The 27346-nt window shown below is 41.5% G+C and overlaps 1 protein-coding gene across 2 annotated transcripts; it reads left to right on the top strand.

Annotated features, from left to right (window-relative positions):
- The first annotated feature begins 640 nt into the window (after positions 1-640).
- Positions 641-17858, top strand: klf5l (Kruppel like factor 5 like). Of its 2 annotated transcripts, none has more exons than XM_029258057.1 (4): positions 641-709; positions 11054-11822; positions 11936-11995; positions 16491-17858. In XM_029258057.1, exons 2-4 carry the CDS (start codon positions 11066-11068, stop codon positions 16667-16669), a joined length of 996 nt encoding a protein of 331 aa, XP_029113890.1. In that variant the 5' UTR covers positions 641-709; positions 11054-11065; the 3' UTR covers positions 16670-17858. The 2 variants fall into 2 exon arrangements, with proteins under 2 accessions (XP_029113890.1, XP_029113889.1); XM_029258056.1 differs by lacking the exon at positions 641-709 and adding an exon at positions 4316-4689.
- The last annotated feature ends 9488 nt before the right edge of the window (positions 17859-27346 follow it).

Genomic DNA, 27346 nt, shown 5'->3' with positions numbered 1-27346 from the left:
ATAACTTATGATGTCGTTTGTGGAGAACTTACTTAATTTTGGGGATATTTTTAATGTTTGTTCAGAGAAGCTTTGTGACGTTCATTTTCACACTACACATTGTGACATATTTACTTTTTTCTTTTTCATGTAGAAATCATTCTTCAGGAAGCTACGATGGGATTTCAATGGACTGTTGAAACTCTATTACTAAACAGCATTTTCCTCTCTTAACACCTAAATTGAATATAAAAATAAAAATGGTGTTTGAAAAGCACTGTAAAAATAGCAAAGATAACAATCACACATTCCACGATAAGCGGCAATAATTCGAGGATAATACCCATTTTAAACGATGTAAGAGAGTGTGGTTCTATCATCAGCATATGATTCCACTGCAACACAAAAAACAGAAGAAAAATTTAATAATAAAAAAGGCAAAATGCGATCAAACATTTATAGGTATTAGACAGTGATGTGTAGGCAGTAACTTGACAACGCATGGAGGGTAACGGATGAGGATGGGGACTTACGAGAGGCTGCAGGCTCAAGAGGAACTGCTGTTGTACTCTTGAGAAATTTACCTAACTTGACTTGCTTCAGTGTAAAATTCTAATGAAGTAATGAGATGGAGAAGCACCAGAACAAGTGGCTGAAGAGGAAACAGAAGGATAAAAAAACTCGAAGGTGGGGAGCTCAGTGAAGGTGGAGGAGCACAAAGAAGTCAGAGGTAAAATTATTAAATTTTGTTGAGGGGAATGCGATGAAGGCCTGATGCCCAAAGGATAGCAATAAATAAAGGAGAAAGGTAAAAAATATGCACACGGAAAACTGATGTGAACAGAAAGCTAAGAGGCCTCTGAACGGAGCCTAGCGGTACTCTGAGAGATGATTAAATTTTCCAGATAAACTGGCATTGTTTTTATCTGCCTTTGCATTTGATTGAGAGATGAAGATTTATTTTCACGTTGAACAGTCGGAACAAACCGTGTTTTTTGTGTATGAACCATTGTAAAAACAGCATTGAAGCTAATGCACTTGGTTAAGACAAGCCGTTTTTTTTTTTTTTTTTTTAATTTGTTAGTTGCATAATGTTGTCCCCTCTGGCACATTGGACAACTACCTCACCCACATGTGCAGGCTTGCTGGAAACTGCTATTTATCCACGTATGCTCCTAAATTACTTTGTGCAGCTCCACATGAGTGGTGAAATATGTGCAGCCTACGTGAGACATGAAAGGTCCTTTGGGAGTCTTTCTGGACAGTTCTTATAGCCCGGTTTAGACAGTAAGGACACAAGTTCACTAGCTCTCTGCATATATAAGACTACCTGTGTAAGTTGGGTGTGTCCTCTAGAGACACACACACACACACACACACACACACACACACACACACACACACACACACACACACACACACATTTTCAGAACCGCTCATCCCAGACAGGGTCACGGGGAACCAGAGCCTACCCGGTAACACAGGGCATAAGGCCGGAGGGGGAGGGGACACACCCAGGACAGGACGCCAGTCCATCGCAAGGCACCCCAAGTGGGACTCAAACCCCAGACCCACCGGAGAGCAGGACTGTGGTCCAACCCACTGCGCCACCGCACCCCCCATAGGCCTCTAGAGACAATCACTTTATTAAGGTGCCCATAAGAACAAAGCTGGGTGGCACAGTGGTGCAGCAGGTAGCACAGGAGCCTCGCTGCTTGTGGGCTACGGGTTCGGACATGGGTCATTTCACAATCCTGCTCAGTATATATGGATAGGCTTCCAGGATAGGCACTGGACCACAGTAACCCTGCACTGGACAAGCAGTTATTCACTATGGGTGGATGGAAGGATGGATAAGCATAATTTTAGTAAAATGTCAAAGTTCTCCAAAATAAGAAAATCATAAAAAAATCTTTCATTTTCACTTTAGAAGGAACAACGCCAGTCTTTTGAAATGCAAATACAGTTTCTTTAGTTATGGACAGAGAGAACTACTAAGTGTGGGCAAAAGTTTAAGAAATACCAAATATTAGTGGGAGCCTGGGGGGGGATGTGGTGGCGCAGTGGGTTGGAGCAGGTCCTACTCTCCAGTGGGTCTGGGGTTCAAGTCCCACTTGGGGTGCCCTGCGACGGACTGGCGTCCCGTCCTGACTGTATCCCCTCCCCCTCCGGCCTTACGCCCTGTGTTGCTGGGTAGGCTCCGGTTCCCTGCGACCCCATATGGGACAAGCAGTTCAGAAAGTGTGGGTGGGTCAGCCTTTTCTTGGTTTGTGAAAGATTTTTTTCGACAGAAAATTTAGATGGAGAATAAAGAAAATAAGAGGATGATCTGAATAAAACTGGAAATTCAGGTTCCATTCCATGTCTTTAAACCGGGAATATAATTAAATAATAGTTATCACTGATAGCATCTTAAGATAATGTTGGTTTTTTTACATTTCTGTTCTGCTGAGTGTGTTCAGTGAATACTTTTTTATTTTGAATTTTATTCTAATCAAACTCTGGCTCCAATGTGGTGGAATGACCTCTCCCTCTCACTCATCTCTTCCAGACTCACTTCTCTCATGATCTCTTAAGTCCATGTAATGTATAAATGTTCATGATGTATAACTTTCATCAAGTTAGTCAAGTTAGGTGTGATTACACACACACACACACACACACACACACACACACACACACACATTTTCTGAACCGCTTGTCCCATACGGGGTCACGGGGAACCGGAGCCAACCCGGTAACACAGGGCGTAAGGCCGGAGGGGGACACACCCAGGACGGGACGCCAGTCCGTCACAAGGCACCCCAAGCGGGACTCAAACCGCAGACCCACTGGAGAGCAGGACTGCGGTCCAAGCCACTGCGCCACCGCACCCCCCTAGGTATGATTAGGAATCATCAATTATTTGGATAAACCTTTAAGCAGCTACTCGTGTGATGTACATTAGTTCATATGGTGGAAAGTAACAAACTGTGATTTAGAATCACGCGTCCGCATCTAAGTCTCTCTTTTTGCTAATGTAATGCACACATTGTATTTTCTGTGAGATGTACGTCGCTTTGGAGAAAAGCGTATGCCAAATGTAAAATGTAAATGTGAAAACTTGCCAGGTCAAGTCCCAGGAGAAACCCTGTACCCTTAAAAAGAATGAATTGTTTCAGGAAAATGTTTAGCTGTGTGAGTGCATTCCTAACTGTTTAAGTGAGTGTTTCTGCATTGCTCTTTTGTACAGGTGGGTACATACTTGTAAGTAGCTTTGAGTAGTGTATCTAGCATTGTACCTAATTCATGTTAGATAATGGAAAGTAATGTATACACATAATAATAATAATAGTAATAATAATAATAATAATAATAAGAAGAAGAAGAAGAAGAAGAAGAAGAGGAAGAAGAAGAATATCTATCTGGAAGCAGTTGATAGGACAATTAAAGACATAGCATTGTAAACTAAAGGTTGCTTGTTTAAGAGGGGTGCGGTGGTGCAGTGGTGCAGTGGGTTAGACCAGGTCCTGCTCTCCAGTAGGTCTGGGGTTCGAGTCCTGCTTGGAGTGCCTTGCGATGGACTGGTGTCCTGTCCTGGGTGTGTCCCCTCCCCCCTCCAGCCTTATGCCCTCAGTTGCTGGGTTAGGCTCTGATTCCTCACAACCCTGTATGGGATAAGTGGTTCAGAAAGTGTGTGGGTGTGGGTTGCTTGTTTAACTCTCAGATAGGAACCCTGTTGAGAAATATGATAAACTTGTATCGCAAGTGACAAAGAGAGTAACAGCAGAATTTAGAGAGGTAATTCACCTGAATTGTAAAAACATATTCAATCTGAATTGTTCATTCTGGGATAAAGGTGAGGAATTAGAATTTAGAAGTAAACTGATCCTAGTTTAAACAACCATGAGGAAAATGCACTTTTGCATTTAGAGAACAATCGTTCGAGCAGCATAATCTTTCCTTTGAAGCCTGAACAGTTCTGCTTTTCAGCAGGCTGTCTGAAGACATAGTATAGCTTTCTCTGATATTGACACATTTTTAATATTTTTTATTTTATGCATTTTGCCGTTAATCAGTATTTCCTGAACTTCCGAATCAAAATGTGTTTGCACGTCTGTACTAAACACCAGCATAATGTGTGTAAACAATATTCGGGTAACAATGAAGCGAGTTGTTCTTTTTAATCTTTTCTGGAAAACATCCAGCAGTATGTGAAGACATCCTTGAGGGATACACGTCGCGCAAACCTTCAGCACAGGTGATTGGGTCAGGGCTCGTATCTCGGCTCTGATTGGCTGGCCAGGCTGTCAATCATTGCCGGCCGCGACGCTGCCCTCTTACTTCACCGCAGGTAAAGCAACCTGCCCGGTATAGGGAGGGATCAGGAGGTGAAGCTCACCTGGATTTGAGGAAAACATCAACAGGCGGCGGGGAAGCTGCAGAGCAACAGAGCACCTTCGCCATTTTTATCGCAGGCAGAGCGAACTCAGTTGCGGTGTTCTTTCTAGTTGTATTCCGCTGTGACAGAACTAGCTGATGGCGAGTATCGGGCTGTCCGCGAGCGTCCCCCCCTCGGAGGAGAGGGCCGTGTTCACGCAGCTGAAGCCCGTGAGGATCATGTCCGGTGGGGACCCCGCCGCCGCCGCCGTGGCGGAGGACGCGTCCGTTTTCGAGGACGCGAAGCCGGCGGGCGTGAGGGGCGCGGCGAACCCGCTGGAGCTGTCCCAGGTACGAGGGGCTCCGACTCTCGCTCCACCACCATCAATCCCCCCGCCGTCCCGTCCCGCCCTGTCCCCAGCCCCCCGCCCGCCGTGCGCGCTCGCTCGCTCGCTCGCTCGTCGCTCCCCCCCTCCCGCTCCCCGTCCCCGTTCCCGTCTAGGGACGGTCCGCACCGGGTGGTCGGACCCGGAGCTCTAGGGAGACTCGTGGAGGTTGGCGGTGAAAACAAACTCGCTCTTAGCGGTGTTCAACTCGCTTAAAACTTAAGAAATGCTGGGCAATACTTTTTTACGTCGAGCCGGAGAAAGAAAATAATTTTCATATGATATATTAAACTGCATTTTAATTGTGCCAATTTTACAGTATTATATGTTTTATGACGAGACAATATTTAAATTTATAAAAGGGAATCTTTATTTTACCTGAACTTTGTTGTACATGTACAGAATCCTCTAATCAGTGTCATGATTTGGTATGATGTGTTATGATAATGTTTATGAAACTTAAGCAGATGGATTTTTTTAAAGTCTTTTCAGAACGAAAAAATATAGGCCAAAAATAAAAGTTAATATGCTACTTAATAAGTAATAGAAGTATTTCTGCATGTATATGTACACGGCTTCTGGTTAACACTTCTTAATAGCAGTGATAGTTTAGTCCATAACATGAATATTAAGTAGTGATACAATTTTAACTTTCATAGTGAGAGGGAAATTTCTGGTTTTTCCCCAAGTACTAGTGGCAAGAGGCAGATCAATTATGATTATAATTATTTGGGTGTATAGAAATACTTTTTCTCTTTCGTATAACTGGTCAGAGTTTTTATCCTAGTCATGCTTGTTCGGTAACTGTTAAGTGTACAATAATATTTAAAAAATCGGTTACATCAGCATGTGCTCAGCATGTTATTCCTTTAACCTTTTCCATACTCCACGGGTATAATTTTATTCTGCAAATGGTAAAGCAGAAATGGAAATCACAAAATAATGATTATATGTAAATATGTTGTACTATACTAGTCACAGTTATTGCATAGTATTACTTGTGTCCTTATTATAGAGGGGATGTGTTAACAACCTACAGGTTAAATGTTCAATATCTTAAGGGAAAAAACAGTTATAAATCATAGTTTTATTGGTGGGGGAGGCAAGGGTTAATTAGTAATAAATAATGGTTAGGAAGGTAATTCGTGAATACTTCTGAGTGACAGTTATTTTAAAAAGTAGCAGAGGTCACATACAGTACATCTGTAGCTATAGTGGTGTATATTAAATTAAACACTTTATTGCAGAAAATTTTTACTGTGTTTTGTAAATGATTCAGAATGTCTCTTTAGTGTCAACAGATTTGTTATAAAACATGAAATTGTGTCAATCCTTTCCATGTCCGGGACGGGTGAGGTTTCCCGTGTTCCAGTAAAAAAATAAATTGAATAAATTGAACTTGTGTTATTTGAGTTTTGTCAGGGCACATTCCAGCACATTTTTGTACAACTTCTCTTTGTTACATAAGTTAATTGTGCAAGAATAACATGGTAACAGCTGCACTGTTCATGTAATTTATGGCTTATTTTTATGATTATATTCATGCAAGAATGTGTACTCAAGTAGCGAAACTTGTTTTTAATTGGACTCCAAATCCTTTGAGGCCATTTATCACTAAGAACTGAAAGGATTTTTTTTTTTTTTGGAGGACTTGAGCACATTCAGTCACCAAACCATTTGTTCACGGGCACGCCCAAGTTAATCTTTCAGAATGTATTTTTCATAGTCAAAAAAATTGTGAGCACGTTTTAGTGTAATTATCCTCTAAATTGCACATAAATTCCGAAAAGGCGTAGGCTCTTATTATCTGGTCTTGCTCTGCATGATGTTGGCCTTAAGACAGATTCTTGAACTCTTTTCACTTAATCTGAGCAATTGTCTAGTGACATCAGCATGCAGTCGGACCTGCTGGTACAGACTCCGCCACGTACATTCACTACAACTCGCCAGAAGTGCTCGCTTTTGAAATGGTGGGGAAAAATACTGCGCTCTCATTCCATCAGTCCCCATGTAAAACCGCAATACATTTTTACCACACTTATTGTTGTCATGCATTCTTGGTTCCCTTGGTTTATTTTACTCAAAGCACAAGTGTCAAAATCATATCCTGTTTTAATCCTTTGTTTGGTCTAAGATTGTTCCTCCAGCTTTCGAATGATCAATAGTGTCTGTGGAATTATATCTACTATTAGAACTGAAAGGGAAAGAGGATACACTTTAAACTTGCGTATCCTGTATGTAGTCTGAGTTTCTTTTAGAAAAAGGAGCCTAATAGATCGAATATGGTCCACAGGCCTAGTCTATATCAATGTCTGTGTTTTATGGGAAAGCAATGGAATTCTGTTTAGCCAGTAATTTTAATGGCCCCGTTAACCATCCTATACAGATGTTGCTGTAGCCTGTTTGATCAGCTGCACTTTTTGTCAGTTATAATGCAGTTGTACAACGTACTGTTTAGCAGCGATTGTTCACTCACCTGCGCAAGTTCTCAGTGTAAGTGCAGCTCTGATAGTTTTGTAGACTCATGGGAATGGCAGCTAATGAAGTCTTTAATTAACACAAAGCCATGAAGGCATCATACATACTGTTTTTAATTACATATACAAAATTAGCAGTCTCAGAAGAAAGGTATGAGCTTCTTGTTGTCAAAGATCATTATATTGAAATTTTAAAATTAATATGTTAGTCAATTCTGTCTGATTTCCATAATGAGGGTGGGGGGTTGGGCTTGTTTGATGTCTTGCCAAGCAGTAATATGAATTGTCTCCTTCGTTCTCGAGGGGCCGGAAGCATCCCGAGTTTTGTGTTGACGTGCAGCTCATTGTCAGATGCTTTTTGACATGGTTTTTTTTTTGTTTGATGTGTGTTATGGTTCCTGGTGGGAAATATAGATCATCCACAAGATTTTATGGTACCGTAATTACTGCAAAGTGTTTGATCAGAGGTGCTGAGCGAGAACGTGTTTCTGTGAAGAGGATGGGGACATCTGTCAATCTGAATGAGTTTTATTTTTTAATGTTTGTTTTAAAGTATGTAACCAGTGTGCTGTAATGTGGTGGTTGGGTCTTGTCCAGCTTTGGAGAGACATGTATCGTGTAGACAAAACAATGGTGCTTTGCACCAGAAGTGTGGTCTTGGGTGTGTGGGGGGTAATGTACAGTGGGGTCCTTGATTTAAGGCTCTTTGGGGTGAAAAAACTCCTGAAACACTTCACTGATGAGGCTTTTTCTCCATTTGAAATGTGACCGTCCCTTTTGGATATTGAAAGGTTTTGAATTTTCCACCTGTGCAGCAAAGTGTGACCAGTCTGGGCTTCCTTTGCCTGGGACTCTTCTTTGTTAACCATGCTGTCTTTTCTTATGTACAAAGTTTGCTGTTTCATAACCATTATGTGGAGCACAGTTCTTATAGCCACTTGCACTGTCTCACTCTTAAAATCTGGTACTTTTTGAAGTTGAATGTTTGCCCAGTGCTGCCATTTACTTGAATAGATGGCGAATTCAGCACCAAGGTTGTTGGCCGGAGGCGGTCGACTCATTTTCACTTGACCACATTTGCACGGAACAGAACTATAACTCTTCCTTAGGTTTCTGCTGCATCTGGAAACATGAAGTGATGCCCAAACAACTCTTATCTCTTTCCTGCAAACCATAAAATATCCACTGGGTTTCAAAGGTTTTGTTTTCTCTGTCTGTGGTCCTGAGATGATTTGTGCTGTTATGACTTTCAGTAACAGACAAGGAGAATATCAGTATCTTTTTTTTTTTTTTTTTTTTTTTAAACACGTTCATGGTGAAATCTCCATGCCTATGCATTCCAAAGTATGATAAAATATTGCCACTGATTAGAGACTCAGCAGTTTTTGTTCAGAACAATTTAAAATGAGACATCTCCTAGGTTGTCTAGATACAAAGGGTAGCTGGCATGAGATCAGCAAAATGTCCACTCTTGTCCTAAGGTATCATTTGTTACTAGCTCCTCCCCCAGTTTGCACTGTATTAATTAAATATGATGTCATTAATATTAGTGTGTTGATTATCTGACCCTTATTTAAAGCAACTCACATTAATGTAGCTGGAAATTCTTACTGGAGTAATAGAGATTTAGGTTAGAAGTCCATGTCCTTAACCGCTAGACTACCTGCTGTCATGAAAGTCAAGTTTCACAATTAACCAAGTATGGATGTGGGGAATACTTTTTTTTTTTTTTTTTTTTCCCCCCTTTCAAGTTATCTTCTTGTATTGTATTACAGAGAAGTTGTAAATCTGCTGAAATCATTAACTTGCTCCTAAATGGATCAAGGTTCAGCTGCGCTCCATAACAGTTGAGACCAAGAGTTACAGGCCATCTTAAGGCAACGCAGTAAGGGAACGGGGCAAAGATGACACATGAGACCGACCACCGTCATTGTTGTACCAGCAGTGTGTAAATGTGTGGCTTGTTTGTGTTGTTGGAGTGTGTTATTGGAGGCTGCATTCAAGTACCTGACAGTTCAAATCTTCTCAGCTAAAATAGGAATTGGGCTGTCATGGCAGTGAGAGAGATGTGTGAGGAGCCCACGTCAGGTGTCCCTCACTACCTAAGTTTAAGCTCTAAAACGGGACCATGGAAAGGAATATACAGCCCATCTTTGAAACAGCCAGCTACTCAGAGCCATTAAACTTCTAAACACTGTTTTCTTACATCCCATACAGCAGGGGAGTAGCACCTTTTCCAGTGTTGAGGGAGGCCAAGCATACTAGTAGTAGCACTCAGCAGAGTTAACCGATTTTGAAAGGGATTGCATTTACATATACGTTTATTCATTTAGTAGACGCTTTTCTCCAGAGTGATCTCGAGGAAAAATATAACACCACAGGTTTTCTTGAACGCTGGAAGAAAAAACCCCCTTCCTCACACTCCTCCTCTTATTGTATCTCTGTCCTGTAGAGTCACTTTTGCAGAAGAAGAGTGTACTTCAGAAGTTGGTATCTACCGAGAGTAGTAGGTGCTATAGTGGTAGACCCCGTTTCCTTGCAGTCTAAAGGCACAACTTTGAATCCTCTACCTGCTGTAATGTCCTTCATCAAGGTACTTACTCTGAATGGGTACAGTAAAAATTACCCAGCTGTATAAATGGGTAAATGATCAAGTAAGCTTATTATACCAACCTAACGTTGCATGCATCTTTAGAGAAAAGTGTCAGCAGAATGAATGTGTTAAAGTACAGTATATAATAAACTCTCTGTGAGCAGTATGAAACGGGACATTGAAGTGGACATTGTACATGTGCTTCCTAACCAGAACGTGGGAATGTGTGGATAGTTGATAAGATCTAATTATTTATGGGAAGAAGAAAATTATTTACCCACACTGTCAAAAGCAGAGAATCCTACAGTGGTTTCAGGAATTCATATTCCGGCTATGGCATTCAGACATCACCTCTCCTCTGCTTCTTGCTTTGTACACGCTGTAAGTTTGTTCGGATAATGTTTCTTGATAGTCCAGCCGAGCAGCAATTCACCCGCAGTGTATTTTTTTTTTTAACGTGGTCCTTGTGATAGTGGTTTTCATCCGCTAATCTTTTTCACATTGTTTTGGTCATGGATCAAGCCTGCTTTGGTTGGCACACCTATCCGGAATCTGTTTATCTAAATGCAGTACAGGTTGTTTTGTTCTGAAGTATGTGTGTGAGCTTTTGAAATGTGACAGGTGAACACAGTGTAGTGCTTTGCTGGAATCTGGTGCAGCCAAGATTTAAAATTCTGCCCCAGAGCAAGAGCAAAAAAAACTTGAGCAAAGTGTTTGCTTAATTGTTTTGTTAAGGATATTCTTGGTTCTTGCAGAAGATATATAAAGCTTTCTATGGTTTATGCATTAAGTGCTTCCTTTAAACTTATTAATTGGAGAAGAAATTACTGGCACATTATATATATATATATATATATATATATATATATATATATATATATATATATATAGGGTCCAAGGTAGAAGGAGAATAATTCATTCATGCTCTTCACTATTTGTGTTCTGAATGGAATGCCAGGCTTGGAAAAGGGGAGTACTTCCGAGGGCTGTACTACTACTTAAGCCACTCATTCCATTTACTTCCGAAAGTAGCCAAGGCGTTCACGAGTTTTGCTGCCCTTGGCACTTTTCCTCTCCTCTCCTCTCTGATGATGTCATAGTGATTCCATCCAGGAGTGGAGGAGGATGACTTAGTGACGTTCAAAAATTAGGTTCTCCAACTTTTTGGCATTCAGTCAAAGAACTGCAGCTTGGGAATCTACTGTGCAAAGTCACCTGATATTTTTTCTGCCTCCGCATTTCTTTCTCTTTCCTTTTAGACCCGGTTAGAGATGGAGAAGTACCTGCCCCAGCAGGGTCCTCAGGCAATCCCGGTTATGATGGACAAGAAGTATAGACGGGAGAGTGCCTCTGTAGTGGACGAGTACTTCTCTGAGGAGAAACCCACCCCATACAGTGTCAATATCAACCTGATCCTGCCCAACACGACCCACCTGCGAACGGGTCTCTACCGTTCCACCAAGCCTCATATACAGCAAATCAAGACAGAGCCTGGTGTGGACATTCCATGCTCCATCCAGACGCTCCCCGACTTCACGTCTGTCTTCAGCATGCCACAGACTGTGAACAGCCTTTTCACCAAGCCTGATGTGGCATCCGACGACATCCACATTGGCCCACAGCATCCCCAGATCTACCAGCTACCGGTCAGCAGTGGTGACCTCACAATGCCTTTGTCCAGCAGTCAGTCAGGAAGCAGCAGCAGAAGCATGCACAACCTCAACAGCGTCACTATGACAACAGGAGCAGCTGGTTTCATCATGCCTGAGCACTTCTATCCATCTCCTCAGCCTCACAGCCTACCTCCCTCTCCACCCAACTCTCAGCCAGGAAGTCCTGAGAACCAGGTGGAGCCCATCAACATCCTCCCACCACCACCGCCCTACGAGGCCAGGGTAGGAGTTAAGATGGCTCAGATTCACCCCCAGTCACTGCTGATGGGCCAGGGTGTCCTTACGGGACCTAAGTACAATCGGCGGAACAACCCTGAGCTGGAGAAGAGAAGGATCCACCACTGTGACTTCCCAGGTGAGTCACTCCCTCAGGCATAAGCATCTAACACCCGCCAAAACTACAAAAGGTACACTTGCCCAAGGGCTATCTTAGGTGATAAAACTTTGTTTCCTGTTCTTCTTTCACAGGATGCGCTAAGGTTTACACCAAAAGCTCCCACCTAAAAGCTCATCAGAGGACACACACAGGTAAGGGGAGTTTGAAGCTGTCAGCGGCATTTTGGGTAGGCAGAATGGGTGTTGGGAAACGAAACCAGTATGGAATGTCAACGCACAGTTGGGTTTCACTGGAAATGTGCGCTGCTTGACTTCAGTCATCTGCATGGAATGCAGGGATTATGATACGCAGATATGGCCGGAGGGCCAGGACTTGGGAAGAAGACATGAAAGCAGGGGAAAGAAGAGCCCATAGTGCTGGTAGTGAAAGGGGGAGTCAGGGATTAATCTGCCCTCTGCTTCTTTTTATTTTATTTTGTTTGGTTGTTTATTTTTTTTGCATGTTCGCACAAGCCTTTCTCCATTACCTGAGACAGTGAGTAAGCAGAGCATCAGGTGAAAAACCTGTTCTTCCTGCTCACCCACGCTTCTGAAGTCGAGCGCCAAGGAACAAGCAGACAGTACACGGATCTGTGTGTCCAAGCAAACCGCTGGGACACAGCTGACCTGGAAGGGTCCCCCCCCCCCCCCCCGAGTCACTCAGCTCTCAAGATAAAAATATATAGCCTTGCGAATTTACAATAAGCGCCTGCATTGACGTTAACAGGTTTAGCAGCAAGTTCTGGGATATGGTTTTGGTCTGAGACATATCGTAATGATTTTGATCAAGGCATAACTTTCTAACCTCATTTTTTCAAGGACCGGCTATGTGGCTCACAACCTTTTTCAGTGTGATGTTGACTCTCTCAGCTGAGCTACTGAATTGACTGCGTAGAGTAGAGTGAGTCTACTGTGAGTGAGTGACTGTACTTTATACTAATGTGTGGCTCACTCAGCATATCATCTTGGAGGGGATTTTCCCAGCTGTGAGGAACTGTAGTAAAGCGGCCCAGATTTTAAGCATGCCGCACGGATGGTCCGATGATAGGTAGATCAGTTAGTCCTGATTTTTCCTGGATAATGGTATAAGGTCTTAAGGAGGACTCCTAGTCATGGCCATAGGATATTAGGGGTTTCAATGTGAGAAAACACACAGAGAATTTTTCTTGTTTTTAAATGATCCAGTGATGTATCAAGCTGGATCCCAAGTTACTATTAATGATACAAGGACCGGTTTGGATCTGCCGGCATGGCCTCGCGTGGGTCCTTTGTCTTGGCCAACATAGTGACAAATGTGATATTTCAGCACCCTCATCCCATAAGCACCGGTGACTTAGTGTTAAATGCAATGCAATGTGGCATACAGAGATGGGTTAATGGAGTTTTTTTTTTTTTTTTTAAAACTCCAAGGATTTTTCATATAGTATTAATCAAAGGAATGTGGAATTGTGAAATGATGTATCAGTGCACTGCAAAAGCAACAGATTGGTCTTCACCTCACAGTATAATTCCACATTCAGTGTAAAGCAATAAAATACACTGCTGTAATCTCCCTCCATGAGTGCAATTAAAAGGTTTAAAAGTAGAGACTGATGCTGAAGTATTATTCAGGTAAATAGCTTCGATTGGCATCTAGGAGGCACTCTGAAATTTATTCCCTGATCATAGAAAAATGTCTTTTATTGGCAAAATCTTTTTGTCCCATTTTTTAACTTCATGACTGTATTCAGGTAGAGTTTAACATTTATCTCTGTCATTGTCCTCTTGCCCTCCTTTTATAAAGAGATCAGTGTATAAAGTCCCAAGAGGCACAAACATGTACTATAGGGGTTTTATGAGCCTCTGGAGAGTCTGAACTGTTTGCACACATTCAGCTAGCACCTCACAACGGTGGCCATAAAATGGCCCACTGACCCATGAGATGGTGTTGAATAACACTCGGCTGCGAAATGACCACCATATAAAGCCTCGCATTTTATCATGAGAGAGTAATAACATTGGTTAAAAGTGCTTTCTTATTTTTAACAGTTACTATTAAAAACACATAAGCGAATGATGGGCGTATTTATAGGCAAGACTCTAACCTTGCTTCTGTCAAGCAGGTGGCTGACAGTCATTCAGGGGCAGCTTCACAGTGACGTGCTCCCTAACCAGGCCTCCTGTATGTACACTGTGGCCCCACAAGGGCCCCCGCATTGGCACGTGGTCCTGTGTCAGCTCATTAGGGGAATGAAATGTTCGTTTGAGAGCGCCACTATCGGACAGTGCTGTTTGCAAATGGCATGATAAGAATAAGTGCGAGGGAGGCAATACTTTTGACCCTGGGATCAGCGCTGCACATGAAATCAGTTTTGCTGGTTAGAACCACCTCATTGCTGTGAGAGGACAATAACTCTCTTCTTGCCCTGTCAAAGTGGCCCACCGCACACTTTCGTTAGCCAGGAGTTATTTCTCCAGAACACATTTGCGTCCTTTCACCCCACGGGGCTAAAACTTATTTGGAGGTGAATATCGTCTTGCTCGGAGAAGCAGCCAGTTATGCGTTTTCACTGTGAGGCACTTAAACCTCTGCGCCTTTCCAGGTAGCCTGCAACTCTGAAACCCAATATAGAAAACAAGTGAGGAGGGAAAAAATGTCGCATGAACTTCTAGTTTCGGCAGGTGGAAGGTCACTGGGTTGAGCTTTGTAAGATCGCCCAAAAAGGGGGTGTTGAGTGCAAGGAATGGCAGGAGGGGGATGCAGTAACTTGACACTTCATGTTAGCGACTGAAACCTGAACCATGCGAGGGTCACCTGGGACCCTCCCACCTGTCCTGCCTCACCTCTAGCACGTTGTTTTATTGCCTGCAGGTTGTAGGGCTTCGTCTGTTCAGTTGAGTCTGATACACTGTCTGACCGGAGCTGGACTGATGTTGATGTCACAACTCCGAGTCGCTTTACTAAACACTGCTGTAACTTCGTGGCTGTAACACGCATGTCACAATTTGCCTTTAATGAAGGCAAGAGGTGTATAGATACAATAGCATATTAAGGCAAAACTGCATTGCCTCATATTAAAGACTTGTACACATTCCAATGTAATGAAAAATATTGCCTTTGTTATGTTCCATATTATATCTACATGAAGCTCTCAAACAGGTTTTGGCCTGATGTGCTGATAATGCTTAAGAACAATGGGTGAGTAGGAATATGCAGAACTCAACATTAATTTTAATATAGGTTAATGAAAACCATTTGGTTACAGGAATCATTTTCCCCGAACAAAGATCGGCAGGGGTGTTTCGTGTCATTTGGCAATACCTGCTTTTGGCATCTCATGAAGAGAGATTTCCATGAGAAGAGCGAATGTAAATATTTAGGGTCAATACATGGGCAGGCTTCCTTGTTAAGGAAACTTTTGTCAGCGTACATAATTCTGGTGCCAGTATTTGCGGGTCACACCCAAACGTTAATATGTCGACTTGTGAATGCGCGTGCGCAATGGCGAAAAGTTTACATTCTGAGACTGAAATCGAACAAGCTGACAGCGATACAGCACCGCTTATGAATTAATATACATTTCGGTGTTATCAGATGTTACAGGCATGAATGGTAAAAACAGCACATGCATGAAAGAACAAGCACATACATACACACGCAAGCCTGAAAGCACAGTCATATGTATGCTTGTAAACAAAGGTGTGGGTGCGCTATTGATTCCCTGCAGCTTTCTTTTTAGCGCTTCATAACTTCTTTATGTCAAAAAGCAACTATGTCAAGTGTGTGTCTGCATCCATTTATGTATAAGGTATAAGTATTGCTGCAAATGTAGTTAAGGATAAGAATTTTTAGGACATTGTTACACATTGAACATGTCCTGATCTTATCAGCTTGTTTAACTCCATAGAAATTGCTTTGTGTTTGCACAAGAAAAGGAATTGAATTACTCAACAAACCGCAAGCACATACTCGTTTGGCTCCGCCCCCAACTGCCATTTAAGAATTCCGTGGTGCATAGCCTCGCTCTTGTGCTCCGCCAGTTGCGTGGACTGGGTGAACTTTGCACACCAAGGATAATGGATCCAGGAGCTCTAAAAGCTTCCTTCAGAGGCGTTTGTGTGGGTGCAGGTGTGACCCTTTAGTAACTGGAGAGAGCAGGAAATGACATTGATTCTTGGCCACAAAGTCCATCCTTTTCAATCGTTGTAATCGGTCGCTTTCAGTAAGGGAAGAACTTACCTGCATCAAACGTGAGTCAAAAGTTTGGGTACCGTTGCTGGAAACTAGTTTAGACATTTGGTTAGCAAGTTTGAGCCAGAAATGAGCCCCCCCCCCATAGTCTTGTGCAGCAGTTCCCAGAGATGAAGAGATGACACTTTTTTTTTTTTTTTTTTTTTTTTTTCCCCCCCCCTGTCCAGTTGGTCCTGTACAAGTGTTGCCCAGGAGTATTCAGACCTTAGACTGGTATTATATGAGGCTTTGCTTTTGCTGAATTTGAGTTTTGTCTGAAAGGAAGGAGTTTTACACAGGAGAATATGTATCCACTTTAATAAATACCTATATACGTTACCCCTCATTAGCCCATTTCGGATAATTATGATATAATCAGAGAATCTCTCTGCATATACAGTGGTGTGACCAAGGCTCTCTGCTCTGCTTCCGTTTCAGGAGAAAAGCCTTACCGCTGTACCTGGGATGGCTGCGACTGGCGTTTCGCCCGCTCGGATGAATTGACGCGGCACTACCGCAAGCACACTGGCGCCAAGCCCTTCAAGTGCGTGGCCTGCAGCCGCTGTTTCTCACGCTCCGATCACCTGGCACTGCACATGAAGCGGCACCAGAACTAGTGGGCATTATCCGCACCCCACAGACCCTTCGTGGGGTTGACTGACTTGTTTTATAATCTCTTCCCTTTTTTATAATTGCTTTTTATGTTTTGTCTCGAAAAAGATCAAAACGTTTCTACATATAAACATGCTGCCAATATATCAACATCAATATAAGGTATGGATTTTCCATACGGGGACTGCAAGCTTCTCGACATGATATACATAGCTCAGTATGTAAATATTTCTTACGGAAGTTTTTATCTGTGTGTGTTTCTTTAAATACAAAGAATGTACTACAACTTATACTTGACTTTTTATTATTCTGCTGTAAAGATTTCATTCAAATTAGTTTTTTAATCTAGAACTGATTATTACTGGTTATTGTGCTCTGGAAATGTTCTCCAATATGAATCAAGAAATCAAAGGTTTTGGGGGACTTAAGATCCCACCTTTGCATCAGAGTTGCTTCCTAGTGGAAGGGGTCTGATGTCTCTCATGATGTTCGGCATCTGTCAGCACTGTTGAGTTGCTTTTCTTCTTGCATATATGGCACTAGTCTCTAAGCTGTTGTTGGACCCTTAGCTGGTCCCTGACTGACCACCATTCCCTTATTGGTTTCAGTGAGTTTGTTGTGTGCCAAGAGAAAGACCCCTCTGCTGTTACTGTCCTCGCCTTCTTCTCACTCGCTTTAAACTTGCATGTATTAAGAGAATCATCTTGAGTCTGTTCCTTGTTTTATGTCCTTGCTTCTTCTCTGAAGTTTCCTAAATGTGATTTCATTTTAAGGTTTTCATTCTTAACCATCAGTGCACTGGAATGTAGACATTCAACAAAACTATTGATTTATTTCCATGTTGCTTAACCTGGTAGATTTAAGAAATATATTAATTTATTAGAAGACTTACCTTGTGTCTCAGAGGTTTCAAGAAATTATGTTCCATTGGGTGTGGTCTTTGAAGTACCCAGTGCATAACTTTGTATTAGTGACTGTCTCATTGTAATGTGTAAAAATGCAATGTAACCATAAGTTATTGTACCTTAATTTGTTATGAACTACTTAAGATAATCTGTACAGCATTAGGCTGGTCCCGATCAAGCGCCGCTAGAGCAATGTTTTTACTGGACTTATGTGTACAAACATTAGACCATCTATTTTTCTGGAAGGATAAAGAGAATGCTACATTCTTTATTAAAATTTTCAATTTTTCATACAGCCTAATATTTTCTAGCAATTTGTAATTCCACCAGTGAATCAGCAATTCTTAATAAAAACAGCACTCTTTGTTATATGTTTTGTCCTTTGGAAGTAGTAATAGAGCTCTTCTCCTGAAATGTGGCAATTCTAAATTAGAGATGATCCAGTAATGAGAAACTGAAATGAAGACATTCCCAATGTAAGAGATGTTGTCCTCTTGATTTATTGCCATGTACAAAATAGCAATATAAATACATAAACACACACAGTAAAATTATACTTTTTCTAATGTTTACTGTGCCAAATTATTCAAAAAAGTGATTAGCCTAATAAGTGTAGCAAATATTCTGGCATGACTTTAGTGTTCTGTTTTACTCAATACAAAGAGTTTGGTAGGTTTGGGTTGAAGGAAGCATCCTAAGAATGTGTTTTCATGCAATGACCATGTTTGTACTTTTGATATCTGGGTAACATTGTTTTTTGGCTATAGAAACATTGAAGCTCAATTACTCATCAATGTTTCTAAACCTCATTTCTTTGTTCCTCGGTGTGTACAGTACTGCAGATTGTGGTCTATAGATTTTAACAATCCCTTTTATAGAGACACTTTCTCTTTCGTATTTGTATGAGTGGCAGTATGTTTCTACAGTGGGTTTAAAAAAGTTGCAGCTGAAGTTGGAGAGATGCGACCTGGGCAATGATAGTACAGGTACTTTGAGAACTCCAGGTTGTAGCGCAGCGGCAAAAAAAAGGGGAAGACCCCAAGGACTTAAACGACCTATAACTGAACTTCATTCAGTCCTCCTTAGGTTATTTTTTTATTTTTTTTTTTTTAAAAAATATACACCTTGAAAATAAGGTTGAAGCGCAACGCAGAAAGACACTGACCATTTAGTATAGATACAGGATTTTCAGACATTTTACCCAATTAAATGTATGTTATCCTCTATTTCAAAAGCAATCATACAATTTCCATAAATACAGTGCAGTAGGACTTATACAAAACCTGTGGATGAGCGTTAATTTTTACTGCTTGGTAATGGTGAAGTGGGTATGGGGACATTGTTGCCCAGAACCAGCAGTTACATTATGAGACACTGTCAAGTTCTCTGTACCTATACAAAACATCCTTGAACAATATCCTTCATGTTTTTGCAGGCATGAATCTTGCTGTACATAGAAAATGAGCATTTGTAGATACTTTGTTAAAAATCTACTTGTTTACGATGATAAAGGGGTTGTTTTTGGTTTGCTTGTTTTTTAGTGGTGGTAGATATGTTAATTTCATATTTGATAATGTGTTTATGCAAAACAAATCAGTTCTGCTCAAATTATATTAAACTTTTTTGTACTGTTATTTTTTGCAGATCCACATTCTTCATAAAGAGAAATAAATATTACAAACTCAGTTTTGAAACAATACCAAATATTTTATTGTTGTGACATCATTCCCTCAATGCGAAATGTAATTTCCTCAAGATTAATGACAATGAATCAGGATATTCTTCCTGTGCCTCATACTTCCTTGACATTATTAATTAGTAACTTAACTACACTGCCGAAGTTTGGTAAACTCTAGGTGTGACATCAGTAACAGGATTATAGCCTTTTGTCTGGGTCTGTTTAATTACATATTTACAGTACAATAGGTCTGCAAGGTGGTGTCGTTATCCTGCAGAACAAAGTCCAGATTTTTCTCAAAGACCCAAGAATTTACAGTAAGAATTTTGTTTAAGAATAAAATCTCTAAATGTATGTTTAGGTAATTCAAAAAAAGGACTTTGTTGGAAAAGGTTGTTAATTTAATTACCGTGTACATTTTAAAAAGTATTTTAGGTAGGCCTGTTTCAAAGCTGAAGCTGACAACTGATTTTAAACTGGTTTATTTCACTCGTTCAGTGTTGATAATCACTTGTCTGATGCAGTGTCAGTGCAGCAATCCAGAGCCTCTCACCAGAGCACAGACAGGGTTCGTACGAATTAAGAGTGAAATTTAAGCACTTTTCAAGCACTTTAAAGGCCCCCAAATCCATTTTTCAAGTACTAGCATTGAATTCGCTGATGCAATATTACTTAAACTGATGAAAGCCACCCTTGGTGAGTTTAAACAGCGCCCCTTTAACTCGAAGTATCAAGCTACAAGACTGGAATCTTCAGAATGAATACAACTTATATTTAGTTCATATCTTGCATACTTATTTAATTTTGGTTGTATTTTTGTACATTCGTTGCCAACTGTAGGTTAGGTGAGTTTTTTTGTGGGGGGTTGGGACAAAATTCTAACCCAATTTCCATAGTATGATTTAGAAATATACCAATAAATAAACACAAGAATATATTACCTGACTCCTTACTGATTTGCTCTGAAATTAAATACATTTTCTACATTTTTCCTTATCATACTGAACAAGACAACAAAACACCACTTTGTAATGTTATTTGTAGCATGCCGAGGCTGCCCGGGGAGGGGGCGGAGACGGGGGCAAAGCAGCCACAGCTGGGGCTGATTTCACTCCCTATTTCTTCCCCGGGGCCCAGCAGTAGCGGGAAGAGACCGAGGAGGAGAACGAGGTGAACCTGAACCCTGAGATGACGCCCGCGTCCCGACCGACCTGACCAGCATGAAGCCTCTCCCTACCTGTTCCCTAGTCCCCCTTTCCGGTCTCCTTCCTTCTCCCCTGTCTAAGGGCAAATAAAAGCTCACAGCAACAGGCGACTGCATCTCCTGTCTCCTGCCTCGTCTCTTACATTATTGTAAACATTTTTAAAACAATTAAACAGGAACGGAGAAAAAAAATGCACATTTGACTGTTCAACCCTAAAACAGACCTGCACATTGGTCCAACCCTAGACTACAGTTCATGGAAGCGCTTTCAACTCCTTTAGCTTCTCATCTATTTAACACTCCACACTTTCTAGAGCCTGCTCTTTTTCTTTAGCAGCTCTTCAAAGTCCATTCGATTTTGAAACTAAGCTGAGTTTTCCAAATTTCTCTGCCTTCTCTGCTCTATGATCAGCAGAGGTGTAGAGAACCTGAATATCTGCGGTTATCCTCTTTTTCTTTGATTTTAGTTCTGCTATCTCCTCCATCAGTCCAAAGTAATTCATTTAGGCATGTGAATTAATACAATCTTTTTATTTTTTTACATGTATGTATTACATTGTAATTAAACATTTATTTTTTTCTGGATTACATGGCATGGTCCCTTGCTACTGCAACTGGACTCTACTTTGCATGTCTACTTCATTTAACCACCAAACGGCAGTAAAGAGAACCACCTAGAAAAACTCTAAGCAGTGAACCCAGTTAACTAATTAATTGCATATCTTACCTTTGAAAGCACTAATGCTCTGAATCTGAATGTTATTCTCTATCACACACATACTACTTAGGGTGACAACTACAAAAGAGCTCTACATTATAGCAGAAAAACCAAAATTTGTATTTATCATCCTCCAGCCAGTTATCATTGAAATGACAGCGAGACATGTTAATAGAGATGGATGCGCGACGGGTGAATAGAGGGGCCGATAAATCGAATGACACATGACGTGCTTATTTTTTTATTTGGACACACCGGAACAGAGAACGCTGCCTCAGGAAATTAAAACAAAATAAAACATAACGACTGGCTGGCGGTTTTAGTTACATTTTAAATTACATCTGACTTTCTGTAAAAAAAATCGAGCATTTTCAAGTACATATTAAAAATGCAAGCACATTTCAAACCTTGAAATCACCCCAATTAAAATCAAGCATTTTCCAAACTTTCAGGGCTCTGTACAAACCCAGCTAGCTCTAACCGTAACCCTAGTTCCAACCCAAACCCTATCCCAAGCTCCAACGCTCTGCCCATAACCCTAGCTCCAACCGTGACCCTAGCTGCAGGCCTACCTCTAGCTCTAACCCTAACCCTAACCCTACCTCTTGCCCTAACCCTATCCCTAGCTCCAACTCTAACTCTACCTCCAGCCATAACCTTAGCACACACACACACACACACACACACACACACACTCTCTCTGAACTGCTTGTCCCAAACAGGATCGCGGGGAGCCAGAGCCTAACCTGGCAACGCAGGGCGTAAGGATGGAGGGGGAGAGGACACACCCAGGACGGGACGCCAGTCCATCATAAGGCACCCCAAGTGGGACTCAAACCCAAGACCTACCGGAAAGCAGGACCCCATCCAACCCACTGTGCCACCACACCCCCCTCCCTAGCCTTAGTTCCAACCCTAACCCTAGCTCCAGCCCTAATTCTTGCTCTAACTCTTAACTCTATCTCCAACCCCTACCCTAGCTCTAACCCTAAGACTAGATCCAACCCTAACCCTACCTCCAGCCCTAACCCTTTAACCTTTAGCTTTAACCTTAACCCAAGCTCCAACCCTAACATTAGCTTTAGCCCTAACTATAGCTCCAACCCTATCTCTAGATCTAACCCTAGCTCCAACCCTAACCTTACCTCTAACCCTAGCTCCAACCCTAACCCTAGCTCTAACCCTAACTCTAGCACCAACCCTAACCCTAGCTACAACTCTAACCAGAGCTCTAACCCTAGCTCCAACTCTAACCCAGGGAACCAGGCTAGGCAGGATACACCCCAGATGGGATACCGCACACTCACACACACACACACACACACACACATACACACACACACACACACAGACTAATGGCAACTCAGAGGCACAAATCCAACTGAAAGGTATGTCTTTGAACTCTGGGAAGAAACCCAAAGGAACACAGGTAGAACACGGCAACTTCACATAGCCACATATGAACCCACATTCTGACTGACAGTCTAGGAGGTGTAGGGCCATTGGCACTAGCTGCTGCTCCATTTAAAATACCTTTGTAACTTTAGGCTCTTCTTCAACTCAGTCCAATAAATTCCAAAAAGGACAGCCTATCATTACTAGGGCCATAATGCAGTTTGCAGAGGAACAAGTAAATCTGTTTGTGACTATTAAAGATTTGCTGGACAAGCTGGCCTATATAAACTGCGCTGTAAAAAAAGACCTTTAAAGCAATCTCTGAGGCCGCATAAGATTGTTGTTCCTTGAAAGAACCCACTCCAGAAATATTCATGTTTTTATATAGAGTATACTAAGGAGTTAAAACAGCAGCTGCTAGCATAGTGGTTACAGTCGCTGCCTTTGGACCCATGGTACCCTAAATTGCTCCAGTAAAAATTACCCAGTTGTATAAGTGCCTTAACTTTGGAGAAAAAGTGTCAGCTAAATGAATAAAAATGCAGATTTTAGGGTCTCCATCCAAAGTGGACAGTGAAGACATAAATGATGGGAGATTACAGCTCACGATATATTATGCAGTCATAGTTTGCCAGTTTTAACTGATGTCCTCCCAGGTTTCCATTCCACGCTAGTTTTTCTTGTATTTTCGTTCCTACACTGTGACGCTTAGTTGTACAGTAGTAAAAACCAGAACTCATTCTCACGCTCCCTAGACTGGTCACTGTGTAATAAATCAGTCCACGCCTCTGTATTCACCCTGGACCATGGCACTATTTTGAGCCGCGTAATGAATAGTATACCAGTCATTCACGGCAGGTAATTAATGGCATCGGTTACGCTGTATTTTGGTTGCTCTAAAGAAAACAACACTTTCAGGATAATGTAACAGTTAAAGGTGAGTACTTCACTGTGAGCTTCATTAGAACCTTCAAATATAAGGAGATGCGTCCACTCTCATTTAATGTGGGGAGCTTTTAAGTTAGGAAACATTAGCAATTACTTACACACACACAGTCGGAAACCGCTTGTACCATATGGGGTTGCAGGGAGCCGGAGCCTAACCCAGCAACACAGAGCGAAAGGCTGGAGAGGGGAGGGGACACACCCAGGACGGGACGCCAGTCCATCGCAAGGTACCCCAAGCGGGACTCGAACCCCAGACCCACCAGAAAGCAGGACCCGCTCCAACCCGCTCCAACTCACCGCCCAAATGAATCGTCCATAATGGAAGCAAGCCAAGTACATCAAAATAAGTTGAGGACAGGCTCGCTGTTTTTATGAAAATTGTGGAGAGGAGTTGAAAAGCAACCTTGAGCTTCTAAAATTATGTAAAACACATTCAGTCCCACGTGTCGCGTGACGATCCTTTTGATTTACCTCACTAAACTTAATTTCTGAATAATTAGCTTTTCTTTTGCAAAATTGAACAATGCCTAGGTCAGTTAGTAACAAAGAGGACAAATGCTTTTACTAAGTTTTGCACTGTGTTGATATGAAATGGGATGAATGTATCATCCTCCGGGGGGCACGGTGGCGCAGTGGGTTGGACCGGGTCCTGCTCTCTGGTGGGTCTGGGGTTCGAGTCCCGCTTGGGGTGCCTTGTGATGGACTGGCGTCCCGTCCTGGGTGTGTCCCCTCCCCCTCTGGCCTTACGCCCTGTGTTTCCGGGTAGGCTCCGGTTCCCCGTGACCCTGTATGGGACAAGCGGTTCTGAAAATGTGTGTGTGTGTGTATCATCCTCCCTCCCCTTGTGCAGCACTTACGGAAGAATTTCATCTTAGAGAAATTCTCAGTCGCCCTAAACACCAAATTAAGATTTAAAAATATGTGTACAGTTCAGTGTAACTAAATGCCTGACAATGTAGGAAAATGTGTAATGATTTCATCCATATTTCTGTCTGCGGTCTGTGGCCGGTTTGTCAGATTTTCTAGTTTTAATCCAAACTCTATGGCCTTTACTGAAGAAGTTCACTTCTCTGATCAAGAATAGAGCTGCGTGGAGTGGTTCTTGTCATTTTAAACACAACCCATTTTTGTTTAAAATTTCGTCTTGGTGATTTACTGAATTGCCGGGTCACGAACGGCGATGGTCTTTTGCCAGTAGAGAAACACAGTTAATTGTTTAAATTTAACTGTAAAGATATTCACTTCAGAAAGGGGTCCCCGCAGAAATATTTAGGCAAGATGTGAGATTTTATCCGGAGATGCGATTAAGGATTTTAGTTGTCTGGTTTTTAACTGTCACCGCTTTTCTACGTCCTTCTCCCTCGTCAACTTTTGGCGGTTTTCAGGCTAATGACGTCAGCGAGCAGGATCGCGCGCAAGGAAACAAGGAGCGCGCGGGTCTCGGGAAACGCGCGTCAAATTGCGCCTTCGCCCGGACTGCAGTGCGCATGGTAAACCAGCGAAAAAATGTCTAGTCTTGGCTTGTCTTGTCTAAATCCTGTGGATTATAAAGAGCCATTTCCTAAATAACAGTTCAGACTTACCTTTTTAAACAGACAGGCAACACTGTATTTTCTTTGTTTCCCTTGAGTTCTAACGGTTAAAACTCCTGTCTGCGCCCACCTCTAAAAGTTGTTTTTCGGCTTAATGACTTTTTTCCTGACAACCTGAATTACTACAAGTGGTTTTGTTTATATCTGTTAAAATCTGCATGGCATTACATGCTAAAAGGGGAGACCGCTGGGGGGAAAGGTCAATTAAGACAAGGTGGAGTAAATTTCCAGGTATGATGTAGTATTTTAACTGTTAAAAATGTCTAACCTAAAGCCCAGAACATTATTCATTTGCTACCTTTCCATTAAAATAAACCGTCAAATAATTACATTTCTGTCCTTTGGAATGCTGCTGTTCTGCATCATTACAATGTCATCGCATCATTTAAAACTTAATTGAGTTCTACCATTTATTAATGAAATGCACAAATACAATTTTGTCATTTTTGTTAAAAGTCTTCTGAGCATTTAAATAGGCCTAAGAGATTTTTGAATCAGTAATACTCTGTAAATATCTTTGGAAAAATTACAATTTTATTCTAAAGGCCTAACAGTATAGCCTAAGAATGAGACATTTATTGTATAGAATTACCATCATTTATGGAGTATGAGAATTTTCCCTTTCCTAGCATTCTCTTATTAATCTGCGTGTGCAACTCTTACTGTTAATCATTCTCCTGTATGTAAGCGCCATAAAGACTGGAGCCTGTTGTGTAAAAGTCCCTTCTGACCCACTCTTGCAATAAAACACTGGAGTGTAAACACTAAAAGAGTTAGATTTGCTCCACCCAGCAACAGGTACAGGCTAGGTGAAGGAAAACAAGCATACGATTCTGTAGACTACAGCATCTTCCGTCAAATTACATTTGTGGAAATGTGTCTTGCTGCCTCCTTTAAAAAATAGGCTTCATTCTAAGGAAGGAAGTCATCCAGTTCAATGTGTTTCAGGCAAATTTCGGTTTTTCCTTCCTATCTGTAACTTTCCTGATAAGTCATTTGATGGAAATCATAAGATGTCAATCCCAAGTGAAACCAGTGGTTTCTCTGATTTCACTGTATTAGTTTTATTGACTATGTTATGGCTTGCAAAGAGCTGAATTATTTCAATGGTGGGTCCTGTAAATGTTCTGGGAGAAGGGCTGTTCCGGGAAGCTATCTAAATTCACACTATAGGGCTGTGGGGGAATCCGGACACAGGAGACAGTAGTTAACAACCGATGAGATGACTGATAGTCCTGCACTGGAAGAGTGAAGGGTTGGATGAGACAATAGAGGGGGGTATCTCAGCTAAATCACTCTGCACTCCGTGTAAGGAGTCCCGTCAACAGCACAGAAAGGCAAACAAGTAGTAGCTGTGTTGTGTGGAGTTTAGACAAAACATACTGCACACATCAAAGCAGCCTAATCCTCCCTAGGCATAGATCCCCTATGGTATTGTGATTAATCTTCTCATTGTTGGAATGACTTCTGTCAAGAGATGAGGCTACATTGTCCTATTACACACTCATTGATAAAACTTTGATGTCTAGACATTTGGGTTTGTAATATTCCTTTAAAAAAAGCCATATCCTAATATATTTTGCATTGCCAAAACATCAGGTTTATGTAATGACTGATGTTTGTGAGAAATGATTATGTGTTGCCAAGGCTTGTGGTATCATTTACATTGGTCTCATATTACGTGTTTTGTATTGGGGTTTTATCTGCGTCTCTACTAATGTATTTTAGCAAACGGCTCCCCCTTCTGGCCATAATTGTATATTGCAGCCATTCTAAGTACAGCTGATATTGTAAAGCCCCTCGGTTAAAGAAATACCGGGTGTAAATTAACAGTAGGAAGCTTTAAAAAAAAAAAAAAAAAAAGCGGGAGATGGATTATTATGACTAGGTGTAACGTTGAGCGTTTAATGGAAAATTTGTAGTAGGTTGTATCTATAGTCTGAAATTGGAAATTAGTTTTGGGTTAGTTTAGAACAGCAATGCATAGTGTATGTCTTCCCAGTTTACATTCAATATTGTGTCATTACAACACAAAAAATGAAAAGCAATGCATCACTTCAAAGCACTACTTTTGTAAAACAATAAAAATGACTGTAGCTTGGTAACCAGAGATGTACTGTGGCTTAGTAGGGTCTTCCTTTTGTTGTTTCTGCCCAGATGACTTTATAAATTTAAAAAAAAAAAAAAAAAAAAAAAAAAAAAAAAAGCCAACAACATTCAGATGCATAGCAAGGTCACCGGT

This window comes from Scleropages formosus, chromosome 14 (genome assembly GCF_900964775.1).
Source record: "Scleropages formosus chromosome 14, fSclFor1.1, whole genome shotgun sequence".
Classification (NCBI taxonomy): Eukaryota; Metazoa; Chordata; class Actinopteri; order Osteoglossiformes; family Osteoglossidae; genus Scleropages; species Scleropages formosus.
The sequence above is the reverse complement of the archived record's forward strand: the minus strand, read 5'-3'. Positions and strand labels throughout refer to the sequence as shown.